This window comes from Styela clava, chromosome 2, assembly GCF_964204865.1.
Source record: "Styela clava chromosome 2, kaStyClav1.hap1.2, whole genome shotgun sequence".
In the NCBI taxonomy this organism is placed as follows: domain Eukaryota; kingdom Metazoa; phylum Chordata; class Ascidiacea; order Stolidobranchia; family Styelidae; genus Styela; species Styela clava.
The window spans coordinates 5,217,067-5,242,514 of NC_135251.1; the positions used below are offsets into that span (position 1 = coordinate 5,217,067).

The 25,448-nt window shown below is 35.7% G+C and overlaps 1 protein-coding gene across 1 annotated transcript; it reads left to right on the forward strand.

The window, feature by feature from the left end:
- Positions 1-7,735: 7,735 nt before the first annotated feature.
- LOC120335762 (guanine nucleotide exchange factor for Rab-3A-like) lies at positions 7,736-22,563 on the forward strand. The gene is made up of 8 exons (XM_078109700.1): positions 7,736-8,271; positions 9,921-10,094; positions 10,761-10,878; positions 12,878-12,984; positions 13,398-13,792; positions 14,254-14,353; positions 15,266-15,332; positions 17,404-22,563. The coding sequence occupies exons 1-8, from the start codon at positions 7,801-7,803 to the stop codon at positions 17,481-17,483; spliced, it is 1,512 nt and encodes a 503-aa protein (XP_077965826.1). The 5' UTR covers positions 7,736-7,800; the 3' UTR covers positions 17,484-22,563.
- The last annotated feature ends 2,885 nt before the right edge of the window (positions 22,564-25,448 follow it).

Below are 25,448 nucleotides of genomic sequence, written 5' to 3' on the forward strand. Positions count from 1 at the left end.
CCACCAAAAACAGTCAAAAGAACACAGTAAAATAAAGACACGATGTAAAATCCGTTGATACCTTTTGAATCAATTTTGAGATACGAGACACTGATCAAAAGAAGACCGTGGCATGAATCTACTGATGACCTGGAAAAGTTTTAGCACATTTCCCATCATCTGTTAGACCGCAAAGCCAATAGCACGACTGTGATGTGCAAGATATTTCTGACACATGTTTAACCAGGGATTTTATTGCAAAAAGTGTTATGGCTAGGCTTACTATGCGTGCGGGACAGTCCCGCTTTTTAGCGTCTTGTCCCGCCGTCCCGACAAGTCAACCAAAAGTCCCGCTTTTGCGTTCAGCCATCCAGCATAATACACGAAAATGTTCTCATTTACTGTTGTTGCTGTGTAGCGCAACGCTAGCCTACTTACTGAAGGTGAATGCGTTAATTTGTTTGTTTCGTTGTTTCCCGCTAACATATTTAGTGAACGTAACACATGTAAAATCAATTCTAATTGGTCTTGTTCGGACGTTTACGTGAATATAACATTGAGCAACGTCTTTTTGAAGGTGTTATCTAAAGAAGAAGCAAACTTAGCGAATAAGTAAATTTATGACCCTAGTTATGGCAATATGTGTACATGCCTCCCCTAAACCAGCCATACATGCACAATGTACTGTATATACTATATATGGTAGCGGCGGAAGTGTAGATTGAGAATATAATAGTTGAAAATATTTATCAGTTATATATGTATATATATGTACAACTACTTTTGTACAAGATCTGATCGTATTTCACGCACTTCACCAGTTGGGTGGTCGAGAGCAACATCTTCACTTGCGAATGGCTGAACGAGGATGCAAACCAATATATTATAATCTTTGATACTAAGACACATGTACAAACAATAAACATAAAAAGTATATCGAACAATTAATAAATTTAATAGCACTCAGTAATAGAATACAAAAGTGTGATATCACTCACGAAAAAATTACGCACCATTTTTACGGAATGAGCCAGAATTGATGCAAAGTTGATGTTCAACAGAGGAATCCCTGAGACATTTGGAGTTATTCGACAGCATATGTTCAAATGTGGGTGCCACAGTAGCACTTTTTCTCGCGGCACACTAATTTTGATTTTTTTTTCTTACAATATCTTAGACCGGCATCCGTGTTTTAGTTGACATTCTCCATACAACTTTGTTTAACATTTTTTGGATGAATTTATTATTTATTCTAGTACCGGTTCTAGGAGTTAGGCAAGAATTCTAGATAAAATTTTATAGTCCGCATTTAATGTGATTATTGGTCTCAAATTCTTCGAATATGCTTTATCGCAGTTTTTATATATCAATTTTACTTTAGCTATGGTTACAGATTTTGAAAGAAGTTCCAGAAGATTAGGTGAAACTCTTAGAGCATCGAAGACGGAGATTTATTATTTTGCATAGATTTTATTGCGTTATACATTCCTTCTCGGGAAGCATATCGATCCGAGTTCAAATCCTCTTCCTCTGTAATCTTGTGGTTCGCATCCTTTACACTAGCGTTGGCCACGGAACACTTACGCTTTTTATCTCGCCTCGCGGAACACCAAAAAATGAAAGGATAAAATTGATAAAAAAAAACGATGTGATGCAGCGGTTTCCATAAGGTGCGCTACTAATTCGCCGTGGCGAGTTGCTAAATGCGCCGCGAAAACTAACAGAATTGTGTTCAACATAACTAAAATATGATTGAATATTTTACAAATTGCATTTATTGCTTTTCATTTTAAATGCTGTGTATATTAGTCAATAAATTCATTTTACCTTTCTATGTCGTTTACTTTCTAATACGTAGGGTTTGCCCATACGTAATGTTACGTAAAAATGGAGATAGAAGTACTTGGTGCAATTTTGCGAGCTGCGGTTCATTTATCTGTTGAATCAAATTTGGCGAACATGAGTAATCTTTTCAGCATTTCAATTAAGTCGTAATTTTGATCCATTTCCCATGGAACCCATTAATTTTTTCGTAAAAGCTTCTAGTGAGCTTTTCACCTTCTTCAAGGTTTTTCTTTCTCGCCATTAGGATGTTTCAATTATCAAGAACAATATTTTGTGCTAGACAGATAATATAAATATATATGTCATTGTTCCGGTGTTCTGGACAAAGTTTAATTTAAGAGTTCAAAAATAAACCTTTCCGAAACAAATGAATAATGGACAAGCAATACAAAAATCTATTCTGTCATATAAGAAGAGAGTAAGGAAAAATTGAGAAAATTCGTAATACAATAATTACAAATAAAATGTCAAATATCACATGTATACAATATTTACAGTATTAGGGATAGTTGAATAACCTTAATCATCATTCTCTTTTTTAGGTGAGGGTATGAAAACAGCAACAAAGACAGATTGTTTCAAACATTGGAAGTAAGTCGACAAAAAATCCTGTTGATAGGACATGTTTGGTTTGCTTTTAAACATATAAATAACATGTGTAATTGCTCAGGGTATTGTTTCAATTACAGAGATCGAATATCAACATATTTACTGATTAAAGGCCAACAAATACAGTAATAAACGTTTGTCATAAAAAGAGACAAGTGTTATGAAATTGAGAAAATTAGTTGCAGTAAAGTAATAAATACAAAATATATAACTACTGCAATTATACAACATTACGGTGGTTCGATAATCTTTCGCATTTTTATTTTTTCAGGCGGTGTTATAAAAACAGCCACAAAAAGGATCTTAATCGGATTGTTCCAAACATTCGAAGTAAGTCGACAAGAATTTTTTTTTCATATTTGATTTGAAAAGTTGGTATGACATGCTTTGTATTTCGGCACAGATAGCATTCCACATTATAACATCCTTATATTTGAGTGAATTTTGAGTTTTAGCGTAAGTCTGGCGAGGCACATGAAGTGATGATGTGGATGCTAATGTGTTAGTGTTATATGTTATATTTGTGAACACTGATTTGCTTGGCGAAGGAATTGTTGAACGTCGTTGGAAGGCAACAATTATAAATTTTATGCATCAATTTGCAAATTTCTAGTTGATAAATATCGGTGTACTTCAAGAGACCAATTTCGTGATACATAATATTCATGGTAATATGAGCAGTATGCCTATAGAGAATTTTACCAGCCCTGTTCTGTGAAACTTTTATAGGGTTTAGTTTTGTCTTGGAGGCCGATCCCCAAGCAATAGCTGCATATTGGATATATGTTTGAAAGAGAGAATAATAGACTGTTTTCAGTGTGTTTCTATCTGTGTAATGTTGAATGATGTTTGCTCATGATGCCTTCCGAACGTGAAAGTTTTTTTCGCACTTCACTCACCCACTGTAGGCGATTGTCTGTATTTAAACTAGGCATTTATATGAAGGTACACTCGAGCTCAATTCCATTGATTTTAATTTCTAGGAAAATTTTGTTGTAGTTGCGATTAGGCTAAATGTGGACTACTTTAGACTTTTCTAAATTAATGGTGAGCTTGTTGCATAGCGATAGCATCCAGTTATGAATTTTTTTCAATTCTAGGTTGACGTGTTTTTGGAGGTTTAATAAAGATTTGGAACTACTGAGTGTCATCCGCAAATAATTAGTCATCAAATCAGAGCAATGAGAGATGTCTTTTATAAAAAGTACGAATAACAATGTGCCAAGGCAAGATGTTTGGATTACTCCAGCTTCAATTGGAAGAATATGGGAACGATGAGAGTCAACTTCGACAAATTGAAGTCTGTCCCGCAGATAATCTTTGATGAAGGCATGTGCTCAACCTCGAATTCCATAGTGACTAAGTTTGCGAAGGAGTATGCTATGACTTACGGTATCGAAGGTCTTTTTCAGGTCTAAAAAGGCACAGCAGACATGCTCTCCCTTCTCGAATTTATCATAGATATATTCTGTGAGGTCAATTATGGCATGGCTTGTTGAGTGATTTTTGTGGAAGCCAAATTGGCATTTATTAATTAATTTGTTCTCATCACAAAAATCATTTAATCTGCAATACAGAAGTTTTTCAAAAAAAAAAAAAATTGCCAGACATGATAAAATGGAGATAGATCGATAATTTGATGGATTAGTTTTATCACCTGATTTGTATAATGGGATGTCTTTGGTAAGTTTCAGTGTAGATGGAAATATGCCTATTCTTATTGACGTGTTGAAAAAATGTACTATAATGGGTGAGATTATGTCAGCAATCTTCTTTAGGAGAAATGACGAGATGTTATATGAGCCTGTGGCCTTTTCCTTCTTCAAAGCAAGAATGGTAGTGAAGACTTTGGTCACATTTGTTGGTCGCAGATAAATCGACGCCTTAACGGGAGCTCTGAGAAATCCCGAAAAAGGTGACCGTACATTTGAACCCAAGTACATTTGAACCCATGTGTATATCCGCGGGTTCAATCTATATGCAGGTGCTAAAACCCATGGGTTAGGTTAGTATGGGTTCAAATATCCGTAAATCAAAAAAATTTTCTGTAGGTGCAATAGTATGCAGATGCAATCGTCGCGGGTTCAAATGTACGTGGGTTCAAATGTAATGGAACCCCGAAAAATGTACATTCGTTGTGGGAACATCTGCGAACGTTATGGAAACATTTTGAAGTTTTAGTTCTGGTATTGGGGAGTCGTTCCTCGATTTAATGTTCACAATCTCCGTTATTGTCTGCCGTGTTTGTTTTTATATCTCCACTATTGCTTTTCATTTTTGACAAATAATAGGCTTCTTTCAATTTTCTTAGTAGGTGAACTAAGAATTTTTTGGAATGTGCGCGTTAGCTCTGACTGCCATGCATAGAATATTTTTTATGCATTTTACTTTTTATTTTAATGGATGTTTGGATATCATTCGTAATTCAGGGTTTGAATAGAATTTTTATTTTTGTTGCAAGATGCATAGATGCATATGTGTCGAGTAAATGTTCCAGTGAGGTCATGAAGATGTTGAACACCTCATTGAAGCTGTCAGTGGACAGTTCTGTGAATAAAAATCCATTGAATGCATTTCGAGCATCTTTTCTGAATGTTTCTTCGTGGAAATGAGACTTTTTTTTTCATGCTGAGTTTGGTCTTGCGTCAGCAAGAAACATGTCGACAATTGAAATTATGCAAATTAGAACTGAACACAAATAGGTTTGATCCAGTGAAATACCAATTACGGTTGATTACAAAAGCGGTCATTCCCAAACCGCTCTAAAGGCAAAATACTCCCTAAAATATAAAAACAATAAACTGAAATACATACTTAACAGTCCAGCTTACAAAACAATTACCAGTTGATTGGAAACAGTTTATGAATTGAGGTATTGTTGCTGATTTTAAATATATCAAAAAGACAATTGAAACCTTGCACCACAAATGTGCAACCCGAGATGGTCGAGTCAAAGTCCTCGAGGGGGTGTTTATAAAGTCACAATCAGTAATTTCTGTGAACGTATGTACCACCAGCGCTTCCAATGGTGAACAACAAAAATATAATGAAGCAAAAGAGGCAGTTTATTTTCAGATTTATATACTTTTTGCTGATAATTTTAAAATTTGGTATTTTTTTGTGTAAAGAGAAGTCAATGAAGTTCGATTTCGGTTGTGATATTTGAAGGAATTTATGTTTACTCATGCAGTGTTGTTGTGAATATTAACTCACATCTGTAAGATTGTGGTTTTATGATCCCCTTCAAAACTTTTATTTTTCTTGCGTGCTTTTTTTTATTTTAAGTCACAGAAATACCGAATGTATCTTTTATTTTCACTCGCTTGATTATTGCGTATGGGAATTTAGCACCGCCTACAATTCTGCCATGATATCCATAACTTTTCGCTTGGTCGCACACGAAAGCCACCGTGCTGCTGTGCGAGTAGCTTCACGGTGTTGTACCAGGTGCTGCCGTTTTCCGCTTTGCTGTTTATTGGGCTCAACTGTGTACCGATATCGGTACGGTATTGGTACCTGCCGTACCGTATTAAATTAAAAAATGATAAACAAAAACATGGAAACAAAAAAAAATATCTATTTATATATTTATAATAAAATGATTTGATACCAAAATATTAATACGAAAATTCCGTTTGGCATTGGAATTTATTTGGCACAAAAAAAAAAAAAAAAAAGGTACCTGCCGTACCGGTACCGCGTTTATGTTTGTTCAGGTGTACCGTATATTTTTTCATGTATTGGGGCAGTGGTATTTTTGTGCATATATGACTGAGTAGAGTATTATGTGTATTAATCAAATGTTCATTTTCTGGGAATTGAATCATGGGAACTACCGGTAATCTCTCTCTCAAATTTGGATGGGAACTAGGTACCATTACTGGTAATCAAATTTTAATTCGATCAACAAAAAAAGGTACGAAACCGCATTTTACGCTGCGGTAGTTTTGTAGTCAAGAAACGTGTGGACTGACAGCAACTTACAGACTTAAGTTACCTACGGTAGTTTTTGTATTATTTATAGATTTTAATAAGTATGATAGGATTCACATATTAATCATTAAATACCAGTTACGGGTACATTTAAATCATTAAATAACTTGCTGACTTGAGTATTAAGCACATTGTCGTTAAGTTTAATTTATTTCGATCGTCTATGTCAGGGGTCGGCAACCTTTTGTCACTCGCGGGCCAAAATTAGGGGTTGCAAGTCATTGGTGGGCCGCACATATTTCTAGAAAGTTGAAAAACGAACGGATGATACTTTTTATAATAATAATCAAGCAGTGATACATCTCTCGAATAAAATATAGATTTTATTTCCTCATTGCAGTGCATCTCAAAAAGTTTCATTTGAATATTTTCGGCGCCATTGAAATGAACCCTTTGCGCTTTGCATCAATATTTCTGCGCTCTGTTGCCATTTGTCTAAATAAGTTATAGGCTCATTAAACGAGTAATAGTGAATTTTAGACTTGTTAGATTATATTATAATTTAGTCTACACGTGTCTCACAATAAATTCTGTTACTCAAAGAATATAATCGTCAAAAACAGCTGTTTTTATTACTATAATTCAGTGAAGCGTCGCGGGCCGGATTATAGTACTCCGCGGGCCGTAGTTTGCTGACCTCTGGTCTATGTCAAGTTGTGTAGGTCCTTTAGTTCCTAGATATAATATGCTAATCCGTCAAAGAAATATACCTGCCATTGCACATCTGATTAAATCTTCTTATCGGCACTCTCAGAGAGAGTGGGAGTGGTGACTCCTCTGCGGCCCATGGGCCGGGGCCACGGCCCATCGAATTGGGCCTCGGCCCTTCAGGCTATGGGCCGCGGCCCATCAAGTTGTGTAAAGAAACTATTCACTTGGCTAGTCCCCGAACTCATAATAGAACTATAATGTAAAAAATTTCTCCACATACTACGGGAGTATATTTTTTTGGTTCGAATATTGACAATTTGGTAAAAATTGAAATTTTTGTTAAGATAATTGAATTTTTCCTGATGGGGCCGCGGCCCATCAAGCTATGGGCCACAGCCCATGTGGCCCAATTAGATGGGCCGTGGCCCCGGCCCATGGGCCGTAGAGGAGTGACCACTCCTGTAGCTCAGAGAAGTACCAGAAAAGGGCTGAAGGGTATAAGTGGTGAAATATGAAAATCCTATCTTTCAGATTCCTGCATTGCAGGCATTATGTCAACTGTCACTGTGTGTGTAATGAAAGAATGCCACCATTTCTAGTGTACTATTATTAAACTAGAACATCACAGTCTTTATTTGTTTTTATCAAATATTTTTCGGTTACGAAACTGAAATAATTGTGTTCTGTCAGCAGTGAGATAATTATGCTAGCAAATCAGAAATAATGTCTGAGGGTCAGGATGCAATAGTTGGGGGCACACAGGGACAAGTTTTAACAATAAATAACAATGTTAAAGAATTGCGAATTGGTGATAAGCCGAAGGAGGATACTGGTGACTGCTTGAACAACACACCTGGACACGCTTCATTGAACGAAATACAAAATAAAGATGCTGCAACTGAAAACGGATACGCAACAGTTGGAGTCGTCGCTACAATGGAGCATCGTTCATATAACAACAGTGACGCTTCAATGAGCATGCTTTACCCTGACAACTTGACTGATGACACTGCGTCCGATAGTCCGTCCGCGGATGTAATGTTGTCTTCAGAAACTTCCGGAAGGATGTACGAAACAGATGATATTGTGCTCGATGATGAAGATTTGTCGTCCATAGCACGATCAAACTCTGTGGATTATTTGAAAGAAAAAGCGATCGTTATGCTGCAACAAGAACTTGAAAGTGCTAAAAAGGTTAGTTTTATTACTACAGTGTTTCCCCGAAAATAAGACCTGAATTTCAAAATTGATTTTAAAATTAGCCCTGTCCTTGAAATAAAACCTAGTGAGACCTTTATTGCTCGAAACTGTTTTGCAAAAATTAACCAAAAAATTCAGTTAAATGAAATCTTCATTGAAATTGATGAATCTAGTGACTTGCAAGACATTCCAGAAGATTATGATATGCTCTTTTTTGGGTGCTCCCGAAGTATGCGAACCAAGATGGCGGACATCGGAACGTAACAGGTTAGGGTTAGGCGATAATTTTTTTCCAATTTTCCTTATTTTAGTCCTATTATCAGTTCGAAGACTAGCCAAGAGCCTCCCGTAGTATTTATACCTAAAATTATGGCCTAACCCTAACCTAGTACACATATTACATTCCGATGTCCACCATCTTGGTTCGCATACTTCGGGAGCCCCCTTTTTTGAATAATCTGTGTTTAGCAGTTTTTTCGAATAAAAACGTGTTATTTAAAGCCAAGGAAATAGATATCGGTTTTCATATTTTGAATATTTGAAAATCTCGTAATTCTCTATCTTGTTTTTGATAAATGAAAATAAAAGACATCCTCAAAAAATTAGCCTTTGGGTTATTTTTCGAAATAAAATTGAAATAAAACCCTGTCTTATTTTCAGGGAATCTAAGTTTCTTTAATTCTGCAAATTGATGAAAAACCTATAAGCTGACTAGGAATTTGTGAATTGAATGGTATAAAAAACTGTTCCTGAGAATAAAATAAGTTGGCCAAATTTTGGTAAAATATCTGATCTTCTTGTGTTGCAAAACAATTTTAATGGAAGTCCTAGAATATCATTTTATTTGGTGGGGAAAAGTCATTGTATACCCAACATCAACTTGGCAAAAATAATCTTATGTGAACTTTGTGTCCAACTTTTATTAAAAATACAAACAGAACCAGATAGTTTTTGCCAGTTACTCACTCACTAATACAGTGTTTTTCAACCGGGGTGCCGCGGCACTCCGGTGTGCCGTAAAATATTGTCAGGGGTGCCGTAAGAAATTCTCCAAATTGTGTGTCTATGCGGTGTAGCGCCCGGCAGAGTAATCATGTAGTGCAGTACTGTTCTATATCAGACGGTGGCAGCATCAGGTGGTGATTTGCTTTTTGTCTTTGTTTTTATTTGATTATTATTCAGGATGTCCTATTCAAAATCTTTCTTCAATGTTGAAGATCTTATATTAACAACATAACACTTATATGGTGAACATCAGGTCTTTTCCCCATATTTTCAGCTGGTGGTGTGCCGCGGGATATTCTCACTGAAAAAAGTGTGCCTTGGCTCGAAAAAGGTTGAAAACACTGCACTAATATATGAATTCTAGCATAATTCAGTTAGGGTTATGATTATGAATGCAGATTGCGCTGGAATTCTAAATCATTCCCAACGTAAACCGCAACTGATTTGGTATTTTGAAGCGTGACCGGATAATATTGTTGGGTGCGATAACTGGGAAAGGACATGAACCATTTCATAGAGAAGTTCCCCCTTGGTTTTTAGACAAAGAACGTAGTTAATCAAAAAAAGATTAAAGTCTTTGCCTTCGCACATTTTTACCCTGAAAATTTGTTAAAATTAAACAATTTTTTTATCTTTAGGAATTAGAGGTAAAGGATGAAAAATGTAAAGAATTGAGCGGCGTTCGCTCAAAAGTTGAAGCGGAATTAGAAGAACTGACAGCTAGTTTGTTTGAGGAAGCGCATAAAATGGTTCATGATGCGAATATGAAGCAATTTGTGGCTGAGAAGAGACTAAATGCCGCAATAGGGGAGGTATGGACACTTCTGATTTGAATTATTTTCATTTCGTGTAGCATTTACGAACCTTCACTCTGAGCAAGTCTTTTGCACTCATATATGAAGTGTTTCCGGCACTACTTTGGGTTTAGCATTGCCTTCCCCCAGGGGTACGCACAATGACATTTAGGAGTCGCAAAGAGTATGATAATTTCACTCAAAGAAATATACACAAAAGCAGGGTTGTTAACACAGAATATAACGAGAATATCGCTCAGAGACAGAAGACTTATCGATCGAAAGTTAGGGGATCCCCCAAATCAGCGCTCTCAATCCATAGTGACACCTTGGGTCCCATCACTAATTAATTAATAACTCGCTAATTATACGACATAATTCCTTCAAAATCAATAGGCTTCTGGTCCGACATATGATGAATGCACAGGCAGAATCTGGAGCAGATTCAATCTCGCTTTCGTGAGATATCGTGTGCATCTAACAGACAAATACCTATCAACATACTTATCGATTGAAATCGATAAGTAATAACTATAATCCTGTTTTCGACCCACCTGTATGTCTATAATACTTTTTTAAAATTTTGATTTAAAACACAATTATTTAAACTATCGCAAAACATAAGCCCACGATTTTGAGAGAATAAATAGGGCACAGGAGTTCTAATATTTTTGCATATTTCAGATAGAAGCACTTCGAACTGAGGTATCGGCTTTGAAATCTCTGGTTCTGACTTCAACGCCGAGCAATCCAAACCCACAATCTCATCCTCAGTTGATAAAAAAGAAAAAGGACCTTTTAAGTAAGTTATAAATTTAATTTTCAACTTGTGTGATTTAAGAAATACTTCAGAATCTTTTTGGATTGAAAGTTTGTTATTTAGTAAATTTGACATCTGATTTTAAAAGTTCACGAGGCCTATTAAATTTCTGATGAAATGAGTAACCAATGTTGTGAATCTTTGTGGAACATGGTCGAATTTCAATCATATAATCTAAGGAATTCATTGCAAAGTCTGATGATACCTTTTTTAAATTTTAAAGAGTTTTCACAGACACCCCAAATATATACATTATACGTCCATCCAAAATCATGATTCACTGTAAACGGTAGGCTAATGATGAATTAATTGAGATGGGTTGAGAATAACCTATCTAAGACTCCTATCACCTTGGCTAGGTTGTAATAAATATATGTAAATATCCAATATGCCAGCGGTTCCCAATCAGGGGCCATTGGCCCACCAAAAGGACCACAGAGCAGTGGGAGGGGGCCACCATGCCAGGCGCAAAACTGATTTTACTTTCTCTTTTACAAGAAAACTCTTCGTTTTTCTAGCTCGATTGTTTGATAAGGTTATTCACAGGGTGTATTTCCTTTATTGAGCATGAATTGTTTAAACATAATGAAATTTGGAATCTACTAATCATAATAACACTATAAATACCACTGGAATGATAAACAGGGGGCCATGAGTGCTAAAATCCTCCGGAAGGAGGCTATGGGCCATAAAAGGTTGGAAACCTCTGCAATATGCAAACATTCCTAAATAGAATTTAAAATATACTCAGAATAGTAAACTGGTTAATTCAAGTATATTCATGTTATTTCGTATATTATGTTGTTTACGTTTCTCTGTTGAATATGGCAAATCCATCATTATTTAATAAAAGTACATTTTAGAATGTATTCGGTATTGTCTTTGTTTTGGTATAACCTTCCTCGCTTATTAAAGTGAGTTCGAATTTAACTGCTATTATGATGTTATTTGACCTACTATGACTCAATAATAACCTTGTATGTAACAATAGAAACTCGTAAAACTGCCCGAGGTTATCTTATTCAGACGATAATAAACACCTAGATAATGGAAGTACGACGTCATTGCTGAACTTACAGTTTCATTAAGATTAAAATAACAAGAGCATTGTTCAAATATATTGTTATGTAAGTTGCGAAGCTTTACCGCTGAGCACAGAGTTTGCTGAAATGATTGGTGGACAAGCGCGACAATATTAAGTGTTCGCATATTCCTTAAAAGGTGTTCCCGTAAAATAAAATCAGCCTCATAGAACTACTTATTTTGTCAATTGCTGAATTTTTGGATGGACTCGTGAGGTTTGATAAACATTCATTCATTTTCTAACTATTCACATGCCGTTTAGTTAATGTATTAATGATGTTCAACTTTTTCTAACTAAGCTGAATTGATACATTTACATCAGTGTGCATCAATACCTTTAATCAATTATTTTTTATTAATTGAGCCATCCAGCCATTCTAATTATACTTCGTACACCTAATACTAATAATCCCATTTATGTCACCACAGCATTGGTTTAATTAATACAGGCCTAATCCCCTGGGAATTGCTTGCATAGGTTGGAGAAATGTTCGTTGTTTGCCCATTATGTGGTTTGCAATAAGTTAGGGATATTAAACCCACTTTATGAGGTCCGATGTATTCATTGTTGACATCGCTGGTTCCCACTTGGGACCAAATAGCATTGGAGGCGGGTCACAATGCTATGTGCAAAAATAATTTTACTTTTCTCTTTACAAGAAACTACTATTCTTCCTGGTTTCATTGCTCGATAAGGTTATTTCACAGGGTATTTTCACTCTGTTGAGAATGTATTGTTTGAACATAATGGGATTTTGAATCTACCAATCACAATAGAACTATAAATAACACTGGAATGATAAACAGGGGGCCATGACTCATGAGTGCTAAAAGTCTCCGGAAAAAATTTTTGGCTATGGCTCCACATTCTAACTAAAGTGTCATTCTGTTATCACAGGTTCGCCACTTCGTAAACATCGTAGAAACCGTAGCGACGCCGACATGAAGCCTCCGACCCCAACAGAGGATAAGAAAGATCAGAAGATCGTTAAAATGGGAAAGGAGGTAAAATTATTTTCAGAACTTGATTAGTTTCAGAAATTATTAGGACAAAACGATATATGATTATACTAGTCTTAATAACCTAGTCCCTTTTGCATTCCCAAAAAAATTACATTCACAAGGTGACTTTTATTCTAGATGCGGATAATCCTAATTCCATATTTTAGCTTATTTCTGGAAATCGGTTTGAAAATAATATCTCTTTGGGGGAGAGATGATAAGATGGCTTAATCTTATGGCAAAAAATGACCTCTCGTCTGGTTACTTGATGGTGGAGGAAACCGTAACGGACCAGCGATTACATGAACCACCCTACCCTTCCAAATACGAAGTCAAAATTTCACATTCAAGATCATATTTTAGGAATATTAGACTAATAAAAAGTAGTTTCTCATAATTTTTATATTTTTTTTTAGGTTGACTCTGTCTTGATGTCCCATCTGAATAGCTGGTTGCAAGTATCGTCATTTGCCCCGCCCACAGCTGTCAATCATGTTCAATCCAACCAATCAGGAAGCATCGATCAAAATATAGACTCTGGAGCTCCGCCCACAGCTGTCAATCATACCAAAATCAACCAATCAGAAATCACCTCTGTGACAAATCCTAATTCACAAATTGATGAACCTCATTATGACACAACAGAATATGAGACAATGGCACCTATGATGCCACAATTGATCCAAAGGATAGAAGCAGAAGACATAAAACCTTGTTTAACGTTTTCTCAATCTGTTCTCGCCGATAAAGTTTTATCCAATGTTCACAATAATACTTTGATGATAGAGCCGATTTCAAAGCCAGCTATACAGTAAGTTTGGAATATTTGTTTAAATTGTTCAAATTTATTAAAAAAAATGAAAATTTTAAGTTCTGTATTCCTAGTTTATTGTCATCGTTCAAAATTATTAGTCTAAAAAAGAAGTTGAAAAATGCATATTTTACTCAGTTATATTCTGTATTCTTGTGAAATTGCTCCCCCTTGTGAATTTTTTATTATTCAATTGTGTGTTCTGTAGTGTTCACTTTAGGAAATTATGAGTGCGCAGTTCCTCGCAGTTGGAAAAAATTGCGAAAGCGCCCTGGATATTCCATATTTTTGTGTAGTTTCTCGTCCATGTGAGTTTTCTATCATTCAATTGTGCGTTCTGTATTCCTAGGTGGGCAAAATTTGTGGCCCCAGAACCAAAAACCTTGCCCACTTTTGCTTTATGCGTATGGTCGTTGCACCCATAAAAATTTATAAAAACTAATTTCCCTTCTTTTTTTCAGAAAGTGCGCGTTATCTGGTGCAGTAATTTGTTGCAAACACAGGATAAAATGTGGCAACAGTGAAACGTGGTTCCCTATCTCACAATCATGCAGAACAAGGGTGAGTTGCTTTGTGATTTCTTGATTTCAGAAACAATGTAGAACAGAGGTGTGCAACAGCAGCCCATGGGCCATACAGCGTGGCCGTTGTCACACTCGGATATTTCCCCATCAAGTATAATCGTAGTATGTATACCAGGTTGGAGTTGGGCCATAATTTCATTCTGATTTTCCTTATTTTAGTTTTATTACGAGTTCACGGACTGTCTGTTTTAGCCAAGTAATTATACCTCCTCTCTGTAGGTTTCAGTCCCATTACACAACTTGATGTAAAACAGGCGAACAAAATTAGTTATCTCTAGATTGGTACATATACTTCTGGATCGCTTTAAAATCCCAACTTCTGTCAAAGCTGATGTTAACAAATTATGCAAAAACTTTTTCAAGTTTGCCATTGAAATTATAAATGAATAAAATTTAGCATTGTGAGAGCTTTTCAATTCGCTGTCTGTGGAGAAAAACTAAATGTTTCCATCCAGAAGTGGCTTTTATGGCCCCTTCGACAAAAAATGTTGCACACCTAGGATTTTGAATATTGATAGAATAATTATAATTAATGCAAAATAATTTGCTAACAAAATGTGGTGAGAATTGAGGAGAAAATGGGCATTAACCCCAATATCTAAAGTCAACCATCTCGCGGTTCAAATGTCAAAGGTAAAAGGTCAAAATGAATATTTTAGTCAATTTTTCTTTCAATCTTACTAAAAAGTAAGGTAACATTCCAAATTTCGTAGCTATCACTGTAGCTGTCCTGCCAGTTCGTTTTTAAGTAAGGTAACATTCCAAATTTTGTAGTTATCACTGTAGCTATCCTGCCAGTTCGTTTTTCTAAAAATCGTGATAAATATCATTAATTTGGCAAAACAATATCGAGGACTTTTAATGACCAAGTTTTATTTTTCTATTCCAGATTGCCAGCGTCTGTGACTTCCTTGCCTACATAAGTTACATAAAGAAAGGCTTAGTTAAACATTCAAGTAAGTGATTAATTTTTTTTCGGGTTCGGGAGCCAGTTTAATACATTGGTTACCAAAGTGGGGGCCGATTATGATTGGCAATGGTGCGTTGCACTTGAGTGGAACAGTTTACCGCTTCATGTTTTTTCTTTTTGCGTTCTGAATACCGACAATTATGATTGGCCGATTATGATTGGCAATGGTGCGTTGCACTTGAGTGGAACAGTTTACCGCTTCATGTTTTTTCTTTTTGCGTTCTGAATACCGACAATTGTAACGTTTATGTCACTATCACAGCGTGTGTATATTCGTAACAATTCAACTGTATTGGTATCTTAATTACACGTACTGGTATCGGCCCCTCTCCCTGCCCATGAATATCCTTCCGCTTCTAATTTGGGCCCCCGTCAATCAACTTTAGAAATAACTGGTTTAATAGGGTGGATTGCTTTAGAAATCAGATTTCAACGACTCAAAAGGATGAATTTTCAATCAATATTCAAAGTTATTTCTAAAGCCTAGGATTTGATATATCAGACATAACTGGTTTCTGAAACTATTTGATTAATCAATTTTTTTGGGCTTCTTCGATTTGAACTGTGCTAAAGTTGAATTGTCAATTTTACGAATGAAACTTATTATTCCTATATTCAAGAATTTACATTTATAAGGTGTCAATAAAGTCTTAAAATTTTTTAAATGGCAAAGGGAATTTATTGATACCATATATTATTTTGGCCCTCACAGATGTACTAAATGAAGTAAAAATACTTAACGTGCAACATTTACTGATTAAAAAACAGCAAACCTTGTTAAGATATATTGAGAACTGACTTTGTAACAAAATTGAAATTATAAAGGAACTTTATGGACACCCTGTATATCAGATATAACAAATTTTAAATGTATTTAAATATTCAATTTATTTGACTAGCCCAAAATTTCGATCATAAAATAGGTCAGTCATTGAAACGTTTCTACTAAATTTAAGATTTTCGGGTCTTTGTTAGGTCATAATGTATTGATTGTGATTTAACAGTACATGAGCGTAGTACCACATCGTGCAAGTCTGTGTCATTTCCTGAATTAGTTTTTATGATAAATTGACATTTTCTATTTGTATGCACGGCCATGCATGAAACATAGATATAGTGTATGTGTTGAGTTCGGCCCTTGTATATCTGATGCTTTTTTTAGTCTATTACCTTTAAGTAGACATGAAATCATTCAAGCTAAATTTTGTTTTATTGAGTTTTTGACCCATTTTATGTTTGTTATGTCCAAAACAGAGTTGAATAACCCATAGTCACTACTATTCATGATTCAAATTTGGTACTCCCGTAGGTTAGGCCATAATTTTATTTCTATTTTCCTTATTTTAGTTCTATTACGAGTTTGGGGACTGGCTGTGTTAGCCAATTGAATATACCCCTGCTTATAGGTTTCAGTCACTTTACACAACTTGATGTAAAGTAGGCGAACAAAATTAGTTACCTCCATATTGGTACACACACACTTCTAGAGCGCCCTAAATTTAGTCATCGAAAATTTGTATCCGAATATTATAATATCCAACAATTAGTTTAGGATTTACATATTTATCCTGGGGTAGGGGAAACCTGAAAAACTGTATACTCATGTGGCAAACCACGACCTCTTGTTCGGTTACCAGTCCATGCTGGGTTTGGGATTATTTAGCCAGTTTTGGGTTTCAGATGTATGGACTTGTGGTGGAGGAAGCCGTAACCGACCAGCGGATACGTGAACCACCCTACAGCGGTGAGGAGTTCAGCAATCCTCTCGTACATAACTATTCCCCACAGATTAAAGCGTAAGCTTTTTTCCCAAAATTTGATTTTCTTGGAGCTGGAAGCTGGCGTAAGAGTTGACATTATTCTCAAAACAGCAATAATAGTCCTTTGTAAAGAGCCCTGGTGTCTATTCGACTGACGAATTGAGGTGGTGTTGATTGGTACTGTGTCTTAAACTGTATTCAATAGGACTACTTCGGCTATTCATCCCAACAATTTTTATTTTATTTCTGGTTTTCTCATGTTTGACCCTTGACCCTTTTCATTCATTTTTATTCCAGAGGACCAGATTTACTGGGAGATAAACAGACTTCGACGAGAAATGTCGCTCGCTAAGCTCGGATATTATAAAGAAGAATGAAGGAACACTTGCCTTGCTAAATTTTAAACATTCAGGGTTATAAGTTATAACCCCGTGCTCACTACCTCCCCTGAGTATAAAAGAATAGATTAAATCGTTTTCAAAAATATAAACACCAAATATATAAGGTGTCGATAGAATCTTGAAAAATTTCAAAATTGCAAAGGGAATTTATCGATACTATATATTGTTTTGGCCCACACAGATATATTAAATGAAGTGGAAATACTTAAACAATTACTGATTAAAAAACAACAAACTTGGTTGAGATATATTGAGAACTGAGCTCATGACAAAATTGAAATTGTAAAGGTATTACGTATCAGTGCATCGGTGGCTCATTTAAAGACTTGTTCATTGTATAAACCACCTCAAACTTTTTCCCAAAAATTTTCGAATAAATCAGAAAGCTGAACAATTCTCACTAGTTGTTCATGGCATATTATAATAAAACTGAGCAAGCAATTCCAGCCACTGAAATGCAAAGAGCTGTTGCTGTATTTCAAATATACCGATATCTTTTCGGTATGGCATTGCACGGTTTTTGAAAGCGAGATTTTATGACCTGCAGTGCTGACATAGGCTAGGCATAGGCCACGCCACCCCTTCCATTTTATTTTAATAATTGAATGTTGCAAGGGACATATATATATATAAAGCAGGGGGGGACGAATTACGGTTCATGAACTGCATCAGGCCCACTTGTGCCTGCTGAGATTACGACCATAGTTTTTATGGATGTAAATTTCTTCTGCAACAAACAACAATTGCATTAATCAGTGAAAAGAGCAGGCAGGCGATCGTTAAATACACTAGTTTTTTGCAAATAAACTGTTTTTTATTCATAGTTCCATATCCGGTCTTGATCCTTCGGCCCAGTATAGTACCAAGTACCAAGTCTATTATCTGTAACTGGCCCATTTAGAAGAGTAATTGCCCGCCCATGATATGAAGTTTGATATTTCAGAATTCTATCTTGCATTTCATTTCAATTTTCAATATCCAGAATGTTTTTTGTCGCACAAGTCAAATTTGTGTTTTTGTGGAAGAATCAATAATTGGAGTGCTTGTATAAAACATCATACTATAAACATGAATTTTGCCGGTCATGCAAAATCTCAGATAGCTTCATCTCCTATGTCTGCACCACATAGCTTATAATTACGCAAAATAACGTTATATAATGCAAAATTGGGCCAAAATTACTCGCACACAAATTATTCGTCAACCCTAAGAATTTTCTCTCCAAAAATAAAAAATGACGATTTTCTTAATCTTCTAAATTAACTGCGAAAATAACTCGCAAAAAATGCTCTAATAGTGAACACTGGCCATAGTCATACCTTGAAATCCTATTTCACTACAAAATTTGAGATTAACTAGAAAATTCTCCGATAAATGTTTCTTTCGACCATTACCTTGAACACACCATTCAATCTCATTATCTAAGAATAGTTCACTTGAAAGTTAATTTCCCTAAAAGACTTCGACTTTCATTCGATGCAGTCTGATACCTATTTTTTCATTGTGTTACCTATGCCAGTGGTTCTCAAAACTTTTAAACCACGCCTACTTTAAAAGGACTTTTCTTTTCAGTGGGCGTATTCTTGAGCAGATATATTGCAGCAAGTTGGATGGATAATGGTTGCACAATTTTGAAAAAAATCGAAAGTCGGGAAAGGGCGGTCGCCCCCATTTTCTTGTCCCCAAAAATATAATAAAATGTTGAAAATTTAAATGAATTTGTTCGATAAAAGTTTGCAAAGCATAGCCACCAAATCCTATATTTTGAACTTTTTTTTTTGTTCATAGGATTTTGTATGTGGACGGCCGCATTATTTTTTCACAGCGGCCGTACGGTTGTGCACCGTTTATCTATGCCCATGACTTTACAATTCTTTAACAGCTAGCTAACAAACAACGCATGCCACTAGATCAATAACCAACTACTAGATAGGCTATGTTAGATTAAGGTGCGTTAATTATGTTAATTATTTGTAGCAAATACTTTCGACAGTTTTCCTGACACCTATTCTTTCTTTCATGTTCAACTATTAGCAATAGGAAGCTACAACAAATTATTTTTATATGAAGTAAATCTACACAGAAAAAATCCAATTTAAACTTAATTTCTAGTACAGTAGTTCTCAAACCCCACCTCAAAAATACCGGCCCACAATAATCTTTAAATAACAGATAGTAAAGCGAAAGTATGTTTTATTCAAAAACATGTTGAAAATATGCAGAATTTCAGAATTTTCTGGGAGAAATTTTTCACAATAACGGCAATGAAAAGCAAATATACTATTTTTTACTAAACTCGTGTGTCAAAACGTGGCGATTTGGACAATGCGCTTCATAAAAAAGCAGTTATCCTGGTATTTCACCATTCTTCTATACTCAGACAAATACCCACCCTAGCCTCGATTAAAAAGCTCTTTAAATTGGGAAATATGACATCCCAGACTTGTTTCTTGTTTTCCAAGAGTTGTTTTCATTTTCAGGCAAATTTATTCCTAAATAGCAAAGAGGTAATATCTTTTGACTTCAAAATGCATTTTATCCCATATTTAACCATTAGAACGGCAAACCAAAAACAATTTTTTTCTTTGTTAGCAAATAAGCAAGGCTTGCCCGTAAAAGAGTAACAGTTCTGACTGTGTGTATTCTAAAAATGCAGTTATGTGAAAAAATCTAACCCTAACATCAATGAAGCCTTTTTTCAACTCAATCGTGTTGAATATCAAGGTTTTATGGATATTTGGCATCATTCGTATTTTCCTACAGCAAATTTATTTCTATACGCAAGGCTTCTTTGTTGAAACGTAGCAATTTTATTAGCCTCTTCTCTGAAATGCAGTTTTATCATGATACATGGTATTCCCATATTTAATTATAAGCAACATAAAGCGAAACAATTTTTGTTTATATGTAGCAAATACACAAGACTTGTCTGTAAAAATGTAGCAAAGTTACTGATTTTTTTTATATAAATATTGAGATTCATTTAAATGTGCAAAATTTTTAAACTTATATCATATATATTGCAGAGTTGTTGAAATTATTACGTACTATCAAAAAGAGTAAATTTAACTTTATTAATATTTCTTTTATGTATCGAGTGTCGTATTGCTTTACTAAATTCTCGATGTGGGGTTGTGATAAAATGTTTTTTACCTGATATTATACCTATTCTATCTTATCTATTTTAAAATTCCAGTGCTCTGAAGCAGTGATCCCCCTTTTATGGCTCATGTGGCCCGCTTCTGGAGACTTGGGCCCTCTTGTTCATCATCCCAGCGGTATTCATAGTGTTATTTTGATTGGTAGATTCCAAATCCCATTATGTTCAAACAATTCATGTATACTATAAAGAAGATATTTTTTCCTTTTCAAGTGTCTTATTCAGGCCTGTGGAGTCGAAAAAATTTTCTCCAATCTCCGAGACATTTAAAAAGCGACTCCAGACTGACCAATTTTTTTGGAGATTTTGACTTCGTGTTTATCGGTCCTTTTTTTCAAAAATCGATTACACGCCTTATAAGCTGATGTGCCAAATGTATGGATCAGGTAGTGCTTCATTGCTTAACGCAGGGCTACTCAACTATTTTAACCAAGATCCGCATACAAAACTTTAAAATTCATTGGGTCCGTTTTTTCCAGAAATTATATTTCGGCATCCTTAAACGCGCACTTCCTCGGCCGGCTAATGATTACTAGCTAATCAAAATTGCTTTTTATGGTGTTATAGTTCTTTTCATATATATTCAAAACAATAAAAGTCATTTTATAAAATGAAGTGGGGCTTATGATCAGAAATAAAGAATTAGGTGCGGTCCGAATCAAATACTGTAAGGTCCGATTTCAGTCTGCCAGCTGAGTAGCCCTGGCCTATGGTCAAAACAAGTACAGGTTGCATCTTATCTCTAATGCGCCTAATGTAGGATAAAACCTCAATCTGAGCAATTCATTGACTGTCTTATCATCCTTGAAATATGATATATATAGTCTGGTCACTACTTTATTTCTTGCTTGGATATACTTGTATCATAATCAATTTCTGACATTTTCGCAATCCTTTTGGACTTTCTGAGTTAGTGGCTCTCAAACTTTTTAGGCCACATTCCTCATATCCTGTGTTGTCAGGAATGTCTTTAGGATTTATATGTAACGGCACCATATAAAGGCTTTTATTTTTTTATTTTTACAATGTCTTATTCAAGGCTTTTTAAGTTTCTATAAAATTTTTTGGCATTCATTAAACCTTAAAATTCAACCACCAATTTTCGTAGTTAGAATTTTACGGACTTTTTTTTTCACATTCACCACATTTTTAACGGCAATGAAAATCAAAAATGGGATTTCTTATTATGTAGCAAATAAACGACACATGTCTGTAAAAATGAAACAATTTTGCGTACTCCAGTAGTATGTGAATTAAGATGGCAGACACCGGAACGTAGTATGTGTATCAGGTTAGGCTATAATTCCGGGTACAAATACTACGGTAGTCACTTGGCTAGTCCCCGAACTAGTACTAAAACTAAAATTGGAATAAAATTATGGCCTAACCCTAACCTGGTATACATACTATGTTCCGGTGTCCGCCATCTTGGTTTACATACTGCAGGAGTGCCCAATTTTGAGCATTTGAGGTACTAATGAATATGCAGTTTTTCTGATATTTTTTGAGATCCTTTATTTAGAGTGATATTTTCAGACTTTTTCTTTCCAGAAAATTCCCTGGTGGAACCTCCAGGCCCCATTTTCGCATTTATCTACGGCAGACGAAAGCAAAAATAGCGTCATATTCCTTTATAAGTAGCAAATACATGAAAGTGAATCATACCCAAACTGAATTTTTAAGTGTAAAGTATAACGTCTCTATTTTCATTTGTTTTTTTTTCGTTTTGGGAGGGGGCTTATTACTCTGTATATAGTATTTGCATTTTAAATTTATCTTGCCACCGCATTTTAAAGTGTATTTCACTTCGCAATTGTTTCCATATTCTTGCCTTGCTGACTTATAAGTGTTTGAAATTATCATAAAAAGTATAGAAATATATTTATATGAAATGGATTGTTTATTATTAAAAATTCAAATGTTCTTGGACACAAATTGTATACGTAAATATGATTTAAATATTTATCCACGGGAGAGATAAAGTAGATTATTATTCGTATGGCGAAGCACAGCCTCTCCTCCGGTTACCAGTCCATGTTGGGTGTGCAATTGGTGAACCGCCCTACGATGGCGAGGACTCCAATAATCCTATAGCACAGTGATTTTCAACCCATGTTCCGCGAGAGACCCCCAGGCCAAAAAATACCTGGCAAAAGATACAGTGGAAAAATTTTATAGTTGCGCAAATAATGCCAAAAAGTAAACGAGAATATCGGTCAGAGACCGAAGACTTATCGATCGAAGGTTAGGGGATCCCACCAAACAGCGCTCTTACTCCATAGTGACCCCCTGTGTCCCATCACTAATTAATTAATAACTCACTTTAACTAATTATACGACATAATTCATCCAAAATCAATAGGCTTCTGGTACGGCAAAATCTTGAGCAAATTCGATCTCGCTTTCGTGAGATATCGCGTGCATCTAACAGACAAATACCTATCAACATACTTACCGATTAAAATCGATAAGGAATAAATACGGCAATGTAATAGTAAATGAACTGGCCTGTATACTGATATCTCGGGCAAATCAACTTATGCAAAACATGTTTAGTTCAGGTTCATCAAAACATTCGGTTAGGTCAGGCCAAAAATATTAAATATGAGTTGGAAGTATAAACAAGAGAGCTATGCTCAAATATATGAACAGGTAGCGCCACCCAGTGGGGATAATTTTGATGACGTCATAGCGAGAGAAAAAAGTAATAGCCTTCTGGAGAAAAATTTTATCTTCAACCACTGAAAATTTCAAAGCAATTGGTCCAGTATTCGAAGAGAAAAGCGATTTCTTCAAAACGTGTCAAAGAACAAGGACACTAAGAACAAGAGAGCTATGCTCAAATATATGGACACGTAGAGTCACATAATTTTGATGACGTCATAGCGAAAAAAGAAGTAATAGCCTTCTGGAGAAAATTTTTATCTTTAACCACTAAAAATTTCAAAGCAATTGGTCCAGTATTCGAAGAGAAAAGCGACTTTTTAAAAACGTGTCAAGCGGTACTGAGTTAGCAGTCAGGCAGCATCTTACCTGTACACTGTAGGCCATATACGGTAATTGATCACAGAACAGTTGTTCCCTTGCAAATTTTATGTTGTTTACACTTTAGGACAGATAATTGATCACAGAACAATTCTTCCCTTTCAAATTTTATGTTGTTTCCAGTAGACTCTCATCAAAATAAACAAATATAGTAGGCTACAAGTGCTACAACGCTTGCATTACTGCACTGGTAGGACCGTGAAAGAATAAGTTACGGTAATTTCATTGTGGTAAGACACCGGTACCGGCACCAGTACCAGTATCGTACTTACGTACTGAGCTACCAGTACCGGTTAGCAGTCAGCCAGCATCTTACCTGTACACTGTAGGCCATATACGGTACAGGTAATTGATCACAGAACAGTTGTTCCCTTTCAAATTTTATGTTGTTTCCAGTAGACTCTCATTAAAATAAACAAATATAGTAGGCTACAAGTGCTACAACGCTTGCATTACTGCACTGGTAGGACCGTGAAAGAATAAGTTACGGTAATTTCATTGTGGTAAGACACCGGTACCGGCACCAGTATCGTACTTACGTACTGAGCTACCAGTACCGGTACCGAACCTGTAGGTCTGATATTCCGTTCCGCATACGATAGGCTATAAAACTTGCATTGCAGCATTAGTAATACCGCGGAAGGAATAAGTCAATTTCACTGCGTTACGGCACCGGTATGGCAACTTACCAGTACCGACCTACAGTAGCTGTAGTACTGAGCAAGACAATCGATCGCGAAACCGCTTGAAATAAGTGTAAAACAGTGTTCCCATGAGTAAAAATAAATACCGCGAAATTTTGTATGAAATATCATATCTCATAGGATTCATATGAAATTTAAGAATAAACAAAAGTAATAGCCTTCTAGCGAAAAAATTAATCTTCAACCACTGAAAATTTCAAAGCAATTGGTCCAGTATTCGAAGAGAAAAGCGACTTTTTAAAAACGTGTCAAAGAACAAGAACAACAACAAGAACAACAACAACATAATATTGAAACGATCGTTATGTCCACTACGTGTCCAACAACAACAACATAATATTGAAACGATCGCTATGTCCACTACGTGTCCAATAAATATGTCAGTGCAGAGATTTCACGAACAAGCTTGACCGCAGACTCTGTTGAACCTTCAGAAGGCACCGTGTGCTGAAAAGGCAAAACTAGGTTTGAAAGTCTGATGAGGCAAGTAAAAAAAATCTATCCCGCATATATTCACGGATTGAACGGATAAAGATTTACATATTTATTCCAGTGAGGAAAGCCGATAAGACGGCATCATATGGCGAACCACGGCCTCTCGTCCGGTTACCAGTCCAGGATCCAGGTCGGGTATGGGATTAGTTAGCCAGTTATTATAGCATAGCATAGACTTGATGGCGGAGGAAGCCATAACAAAAATAGCAACGAAGCAGTTACTAACAGTATTAAGACAATCGCCAACTTTCCCTTGTCGCGGGAGATGCATTTGATTTATTTAATAACTGCCTTTCGCACTGTTGAACACCTCGCATCGTATAATACAATACAACCAGTGGCAAGTTCCAGCGAACCCTTTTTCATAATGTAAATGCGATCAGAGAACCCGTTCTTGATTTGTTGTTTTAGAGTAGACGTTAAACGACTGTAATATAGTGTCCTTTCATGTCTGAAGGTGATTTTAGGTTTCGTGTACTCATCACGTGTACTGGGAATTGGGATACATTCAATACATTAGATGTTATGAGTTGTAAC

Coding starts and splice junctions, on each gene's coding strand:
- LOC120335762 (XM_078109700.1), top strand. CDS start 7,801: ATGTCTGAGGGTCAGGATGCAATAGTTGGGGGCACACAGGGACAAGTT. Junction 8,272..9,920: donor AACTTGAAAGTGCTAAAAAG/GTTAGTTTTATT, acceptor TTTTATCTTTAG/GAATTAGAGGTAAAGGATGA. Junction 14,354..15,265: donor CACAATCATGCAGAACAAGG/GTGAGTTGCTTT, acceptor TTTCTATTCCAG/ATTGCCAGCGTCTGTGACTT.